At 34.2% G+C, this 8,755-nt stretch overlaps 1 protein-coding gene across 1 annotated transcript in view; it reads left to right on the top strand.

Annotated features, from left to right (window-relative positions):
• Nucleotides 1–2,420, top strand: part of LOC106465869 (ornithine decarboxylase-like) — a gene marked incomplete at its 5' end in the record, with an annotated part of 8,394 nt that extends 5,974 nt beyond the window's left edge. Inside the window, 2 exons of the mRNA XM_022393828.1 lie at nucleotides 236–447; nucleotides 2,242–2,420. Coding sequence (XP_022249536.1) covers nucleotides 236–447; nucleotides 2,242–2,311 — 282 coding nt within the window. The remainder of the gene's footprint in view (nucleotides 1–235; nucleotides 448–2,241) is intronic.
• Nucleotides 2,421–8,755: the final 6,335 nt, after the last annotated feature.

The following is an 8,755-nucleotide window of genomic DNA, read 5'->3' as shown; positions in this document are numbered from 1 at the left end:
AGCTTTGCGCGAAATCCATAACAAACAAACAATATTAGACACCTTTATTTTATCGTGAAAAATTCATCTCTAGGCACTCAACGAGTGCTTGATAAAGCGTTAATAATAGTCAACAGTAACTTTCAATTAATAAAAAGTAGTTAACCTTTATCTAGAGTAGCAAGTATATCAGTAATATAGTATTAATTATTATTATTAATATTTGTATCATGAAATATCTAAAAATTTTGAACAGAAGTCTCATCGAACCAAACTAAAATTAACCAAACTATGGGGCCCGACGTGCGATTCTGAAGACATTATATTTGATCAGCTTCACTTGGCGGACGTCAAAGAAGGAGAGTGGATATACTTCGACAACATGGGCGCCTACAGCATTCCTCTATTTACGTCTTTTAATGGTTTTAATCCACCAGTCATAAAATACGTGATGAGCAGTGAGATTCGGTAAGAAGAAAAAAAAATATTTTCATTTTTTCAATTCAACGTCTAAAATTAAAAATAACTACAGCATAAGAACTGTTTATATGTTATACAATCTTTCCACAGTTTGGTAAATAGCGTAGTGAATAATTATACCGTTTGTTTTATGGTAATGTTAAAGTTTTCCGACACTTTATTGTTTGTTTGTTTATTATTAAGCACAAAGCTACACAAAGGGCTATCTGTGCTCTGTCCACCACGGGTATCAAAACCAGGTTTCTAGCAGTATATGTCCGCAGACATACAACTGTGCCACCGGGGGGCCGACACTATATTATCCTAAAAGGTTTATCTACTTGGGAAGGAACGTTGTGGTAAATGAGTATCATTGATTGAGGTCAGTTATTGACCTACCACCACATAGATGAGGTATTCGATCAGAATTTCTTTAACATAACCATCACGAAGACTTTATTATATATGTATAGGTAATGTGTTCAACGTTGTTTCACTAGAACTTTCATGCTGTGCCTTTTATCGTGTAGCATAATAAGTCAAGACGACGCTAGGGTGATATTTGTTTTGTAAATTTATGTTTGTTTGTAATTAAGCACAAAGCTACACAATGGGCTATCTGTGCTCTGCCCTCCACGGGTATCGAAACCCGGATTCTAGCGTTGTAAGTCCGTAGACATACGGCTGTGCCACTGGAGGGCTGTAAAATTATGAAACCGATAAGTTTGTACCATCACTTTCACTAATTACCTAAACAGTACATCATAATTCTGGTGTATAATGTTTGTGTCGTCTTGTTAAATCTGCTTTATTCGAACAACTACATATTTGTGATTTATAATTTTTACTTTACTTGGTATATTATCCATTTTGTCCAAGTTACAACGTTCTACCAGTAGTCACTACACTGGTTCTAATAACAAGCAAACAATTTAGTTTCTTACCCAGAGGCGGAGTTTAATTGGGACATAACTAAAATTAGCAACCCACTGTCAGTTTTCAGTAAGAACAACGTAACACAGCGTTTCAGCAACAATCTGTTGTACGCCTCCCTTCCAGCTAGAATTTTTCTTCAGTACCACAATAAGTATAGCTACAGAAGAGAATAATGTAATAAACACTAAGATAGCTCTTAAGTGTCGAAATTATTGAGAAAATCATACATTTTTTTTACATTTACCCTATTATGTGTGTGATTAGACGTTTACTGAATTTTATTTCCTTCTTGCTATAGGGTTTAAAGTACAAATTCAGCCATACAAAAGTTCGGTTTAAATTTTGTTATAAGCAACTGGATTTTTAGTAAATCTTATTGATCCCCTGCCAGAAAATATATCTGGGTCAAGGTGAATCACCAGAACTGAAAGGTTTAAATTCGAATTAGTTTGTTTGTTTTCGTTCTTAAATTGTGTAGTTGCACAGTGTGCTATCTGTACAGTGCTAACCTCACGGATCAAACCCTGTATTTTACCATTAAAGCTACCAAGCTTACCTCTGTATCCCCCAACGGGGTTTTCTAATCCAAATGAGGTTTCATTGTCATCTGTAGCCTAAAAAATATTTTACTTTGTAGTCATCTGACAATTTTACTGACGGAAAAAGAAAATCTTGTTTGAAAAATATAGATAGAACTATCAACAATTTATAACACGATTTTATAAATTACACTTTCGACAATACTGATGAGTTCTTTGTGTTTCTTGTCAATTAACACGCAAGTGATACAAATTTGAGTTCTTTTCTTAAATGTTACTTAATTTAATTACTTTACGTTTTTAAACATTTGAATTTCTTACGATCTAGGCACCACTTGGAGCAGCAACCAAAAAATGAAATATTTATGAAAGCTGTGAAATTTCTTGAAATGCGATAAATATCTGCCGACATCGACACAATTTCTTCACTTTCAGAACTTGTTCTAAACACTAAGAAATGGCTTTTTAAAAATTATATGAGGTAAAAAATAAAAATGTGATAATTCTACATCAGCCTGTAAAAAAACAAGATTATTTCACGATTTTTACTTATTGTAATTATTGTCAGTAGATACAAAAAACAAATTATTAAACATGTTTTTTCATCACAATTCATAATTACTAAAGGTCGAGTGTAAATATGGATATTTCACAAAACATACTTACTATAACACTTCGACAGTAGGCTCTAAAGATATGTTATGGATATGCTATTTCAAGACTCGTTCTCTATCGATTTGACAGTAGTTGCTATAATCACATTTGCTTATTTTACTCTGGAATTTCGAACGGAATCCATACACCACAGGATTTATTTTAGTTAATTTTTCTGAACAATTAATAATCACATTAATAATCACATTTGTATATTTTATTAAACTGGAATTTCGAACGGAATCCATACACCACAGGATTTATTTTAGTTAATTTTTCTGAACAATTAATGCACTACATTGTTTGTTTGGTTAGAGAGTTCCTAATAAAATATGAATTACACAAACAAAAATACCATTAATGTTACAATCAAAGATATCAAATTATTTAATATGATCCAATATGTCAACTTAACTGTTACAGAGCCGTTAACAAATAAGTCTGTAATTAGAGATTTAACGAATATCAAGGTAATCTGCTACTAAATATCCCTTAGTGGAATTAATATTTCGGGACGGATACTGAAATCATATGACAGAATCTGTTAATAATCGAAACGTAATTATTTAACGTCACACTAGATCTTATAGATCTATTAAGAAAAATACTTAGCTATTTAACGGATTCGTTTGTGACTGATAAATTTCCTGATTTGTTACATTATTAACATACCTATAATAGAGGAAGTATATGAAGAAAATAAAGGGACTTCCTTCCATGATGTAGTCAGTGTATTTGTTAACCAGAAAACAAGATCAAATGTTTGATGGTTTGTTTGTTTGTAATTAAACACAAAGCTACACAATGGGCTATCTGTGTTCTGCCCACCACGAGTATCGAAACCCGGATTTTAGCGTTGTAAGTCCACAGGCATACAACTGTGCCACTGGGGGGGGGGCATGTTTGATGGTAGAGACAGTGTTCCCATTAGGATAAGTATATTTTTTGTACGAGTTAATGTTATTTTACGTACAATTAATATAAAATATTCATGAGAGCAAAGCACGGGTCAGTCAAAGTGTTAAAATCTAAAACATATTGTAAAAACCATAAGAAGATAAACCGATAAACCCAACTTTTGATAAAATTGTTTTGCTAATATTCCCACTTTTTAACTGAAGATGCTAGCAATTTTGTGATTACTAAATCTATTAGCTATGGAATATTCTATGGTATTAAGAACACCTAAAGCGCATTGAAAATTACAACGTTTTCTTGACCGAATTAATTATAAACAAATGTGAGAATGGTATTAATGGTGTGTTTTTTTCTCTACATACTTTTATGGCACTTTTTCTACTATCATAGAGTAAGCTTTCGAAACTCAATGAATAGTAGAAGCGTGTTTCTTCTGAAATCATTTAAAGATAAGTTACGAAATAACGATACAAATAACATCCATCATTTTTCGTTAAGACTTTATCAAAACGATTCTAACCATGTTCCAGACTCACTTGAAGCTCGACGAGTTTGAATATGTTGTATTTCTACGTCGCTCTAATTGTTGGCTTTTGTCACAACTTACGACTTTTTGTTGTGTATAGCAACAGTTTCTTTGATGTTCTTCCTTTGATTTTCTTCATCTGTATAAATCTATCAGATGATACTTGGATGAAAATGACGAGAAAATAATAGTGTATCCTTTGCATATTTCTAGACCAACCTGAAGTGGTCGTACATTATAGACCTCGTACATAATGGACGGAAATTATTAAATACCTTGTGGTCTGGGGTTCTTGTTACCTGGCCCTCGCAATCTGTGGGTCGCGGGCTCGTCCCACCAAACATGCTAGCTCTTTCAGCCGTTGGGGCGTTATAATGTGATGATCAATCCCACTATTAGTTGGTAAAAGAGTAGCCAAAGAGTTGACGGTGGGTGGGGATGACTAGCTGCCTTCCCTCTAGTCTTACACTGCTAAATTAGGGACGGCTAGCGCAGATAGCCCTCGTGTAGCTTTGCGCGAAATCAATAACAAACAAACAATATTGTTACCTAAAACACTCATTTAATTCTTTCATGTTACAGTGGTGTAAAACGATTAAGCTGATGGAGAAATCAGAGTTCTGTAGCCTGGAAAGAGTGAATAAAATCACACTTAGTTGCAGATATTTTTTGTCACATCTTGATTCATTTATATATTTTATACATTTTCGATCATACCACGAGTGTCTTACACCAGTGTGTTAAGTATACTATAATGCCAAGAACTGGCATTTACTTCACATTATCAGCTGTTTCATATCCAACTGTTTGACTTCTTTTATAAAACATAAGGACTCATGGTTACTGGAGTGTCAGAGACAGAAAAACAGATACAAAATAAATTTATAACGTAACACCAATTCGTAAGATATATTTATTTGTGTTAAATAATTAATAGGAAAACATCTTTTGATTGATTTACCTAGATCTTTTAAAGTATGTTCATAAAAAGATCAAAATTTAAGATCATACATTGGAAGATGTGATATCTATTTTACCACGGTCAATAGAAATTAGCTTTGAACTGTATGAAACTAACTAAGGCACTGAGAGGGAAAACTTTGGTTATAGCGACGTTTCGACTGTCTTAGTGCAGCCGACGTCAGTCTTGAATTCAACGTTACGTATCATACATTTAGATAAGGAATGGGGTGTTTCGTGGTTATATTCATAACAAAGTTATCACAAGAACGTCTTTAATTTGAGTAGTTACACTTCTCCGAGTTTCACCTGGGTAGTTTTGGTTTGTTTTGAATTTCGCGCAAAGCTACACGAGAGCTATCTGCGCTAGCCATCCCTAATTTAGTATTAAAAGACTAGAGAGAAGGCAGCTAGTTATCACCACCCACCGCTAACTCTTGGGCTACTCTTTTACAAACGAATAGTGAGATTGACCGTCACCGTATAACGCACCCACGTTTGAAAGGGCGAGCATGTTTGGTGGGACGGGGATTCGACGGAGAAGTCAAACGCCCTAACCACCTGGCCATGCCATGCCCCTCCTGGGAAGTATTTCCCTCTCATAGTAGTATTAGGTCGTCAAGAAATTAATGTCGCTTTTTTTAGATAAAAAAATCTGAACAACTAATATATCAAAAGAAAACATTTATTAAATGAAATAGTCTCCATGCTTATGGATGATGCTTTTCCATCTTACAGTCAGGTTGATAATGCCTTGATTAAAGAAATCACTTGTCTTTAAAGCAAAAAACATGTCGATGTCCTCTTTAGCACCTTCTACATCTGCATACTTTTTCCCATTAAGATGATGTTGCACCGAACGAAAAAAAGATGGTAATCTGATGGTGCCATATCTGTAGAATATCGTGGGTAGGGAAGAACTTCCAAACCCAATTACATAATCTTGTGTTGCTTCAAACGTGCCACATGTGGACGTGCATTGTCGTGGAAAAGAAGAACACCTTTCCGATTGACGAGTAAAGGGCGTTTCTGGTGAAGGGCTTGATTTAAACGTTCCAGTTGCTGACTATAGATCTTTATATTGACAGTTCACTGTGGATTGAAGAGTTCGAAATGAATTACTCCTTTGATGTCCCACCAAATGCAAGGCATCACTTTCTGTGGATGGAGTCCAGGTTTTAGGGTCGGAAGTGGTTTCTGTCTACGACTGAGTCATTGTTTTTGGCGTTTAATATTTGCATAGACAATTCATTTTTCATCACCGGTGACAATTCTGTCCAAAAATGGTTCACGCGCATTACATGCTAGAAGAGACGAAGCAACTTTCACACGTTGGAAACGATGATAATCGGAGAGTTCATGAGGCACCTAAACACCATCTTTATGGAGTTTTCCCATATTCCTTTGATGTTTACATATTGTTTCATGAGAGATATGCAACTTTAGGGCCATTTTACGAGTGTGTTGCCTTGGGGTAGACTCAACAGGCGTCTTCAGAGCATCATTATCTATTCCAACATGTCGGACTCTGCCATCACAGTTTTTAAAAGCTAAAGTCACGTGACGTTTAGGCGGTTCGTTTAACAAAACGCGACATTAATTTCTTGACGATCTAATATATCATAGACCAACACTGCTGACAAAGGTGAGAGAGTGGTCTTTCTGTGTACTAGGATATGTCTAAGAGTTTTGGATATTATTTAAACTTTTCTTATGTTAAATCGTTTTAATGCTCTATAAACCTGTTCTTAGGTTCCTTTTACTAATGGTGTGCATACGAATCGATTGGAGTTATTATTATCTGTTTTGTTCTTCTTAGCCTTGAAGTTTTTGTGGACTTATGAAGCATATTACTAGAATACCAGATTTTGTTCGACTTTTTAAGCTCATTTCCGATCTCCTGTTTCAGGGCTACATACTCGTTCTATTTGTAAAAAATTGACTTTTTATTAGAGAAAACATGTAGATTTTGGAATGATTATGTTACTTTGTAAAATATCACTGGATAAGGAGTTTTCTGTTGTTTTTATTGTCATTGTATTTATATATCTAACATTTCAGTTTTGTCCCTAATACTAGCTAATGTATAATTCCTGGTCTAATGAAACTGATATTGTCCATTTTGTCTTCTTATGCAGCAGTAGAAATGACATCAATATGTCGTTTTTTTTTCACTAAGTGATGTTAATGTTCGTCAAATTTGCTTAGACTAAAAACTACATTAGTTTCACAAAAACATTAAATTAGTTTCCAAAAGCAACATTTCTTTTTAAACACACGACATCTTAATTTCCAAAAACAGTACATCCGTTGAAACACGCGACACTTGTTTTAAAAACAGTGTATTAGTTGCAACTGACACTAAATTACTTATACTCACCCTGCACATGCGTTATATATTAAAACATCAGGAAGCAGCCAAGTATACTTCACAATACACTGTAACAATCAAAGTAACACCCTGTTGATTATTGTTGAGAACACCGTGCAGCAAGTGAATTAAGCGTCTTGTAGATAATATTTCAAACAACTGTGTAACAAGTCAAATACTCGCCATGTATTTTACACGACAAAATACTTGTAGAATACCATAATATCTTCATACTGTGAATTATTATATAATAAAATACGAAACAAATAATGTTCACTTTTAATCCTTCAATACTAATTTACATTAAAAATTATTAGGATGTGTACGTCTTTTACAATAAAATTAACGGTAAAAATTGAAGCATTCAAAACAAGTGGCGTTTTGCAAAAATAAACTCTTTTAAAATTACAAATAATTGCAAAATTCTCCCAATTTTCACTGCTATTTGTAACTGAGATACTGATGTTAATAAACAGAATTACCTTTCAGATAGCGATGTTGATAAGCAGAATTATCTTTTATTTGAAACAAAAAAACAGTTATATTTGGAGACCTGGAGATTATCACGGTGATGAAACCAGATCAATGTCAGATAAAAATCTTAATCTCAGGAATGTGTATTTTGATCAAGGTGGTATCAAATTTAAAAAGTTCCAAAACATTTGATACTTAATGGGCAGTCTCACGTCGATGTTTTTATCCCCTCCCATGTGTCATTCAAACTGATGAGTAAATTCGTAAGGAACTCTCATCATGAAATTAATCGGAACATTCATTGCTTCTTTTTTTACAAACCCAAACAAATACTTGTGTTATGCGTTCTCAGCTCTTTTCTGAGGTATGTGGGCGTACTTCAAAAACAGTCTCAAAACTATATAATACAACTTGTTTAAAACTCCAAAACTTTGAAACAAGAATATTTATTAATGTTGAAGGTTGTCCACATTGGCAGAAAAGTTGTGAACAATACAAGCAGATAAGAAAATACGTTCTAGCATTTCATTCAAAGAGACACTACTCTCGTGATAAATGTGATAAATCGACCAGATACATGTGTTGCGACACTCAAACCACCAAGAGTTTCTATTTGCAGACTTCGAGATACAATTTAAATGAAAATACAAGCTGAAGGAACATATGAAGTAGATGAACGTCTGTGACAGAGATGCTCATGTCAAGAGTCGAGCTCTAAGGGCAGGATTCCTGAAGAAATTCGTTCCTAAGGTGTCTGCAGCTGATTACCATCGTTTTATTTAGAAATCTCGCTCATGTTTTTTTGGATTTCCAGAGACGAAGGATGCTAGTAAACCATCTGACCAGATTCTGTACCTGGACTAAACCTTCCAATTTTGAAAACAACTAAAGATTACTACTGTCTGTATTGTGATATCAAGCCTAATTCCAAGAGAAAAG

Source organism: Limulus polyphemus, unplaced genomic scaffold (assembly GCF_000517525.1).
Source record: "Limulus polyphemus unplaced genomic scaffold, Limulus_polyphemus-2.1.2 Scaffold2081, whole genome shotgun sequence".
In the NCBI taxonomy this organism is placed as follows: domain Eukaryota; kingdom Metazoa; phylum Arthropoda; class Merostomata; order Xiphosura; family Limulidae; genus Limulus; species Limulus polyphemus.
Note: the sequence above shows the minus strand (reverse complement) of the source record. Positions and strands in the feature narration are given on the sequence as shown.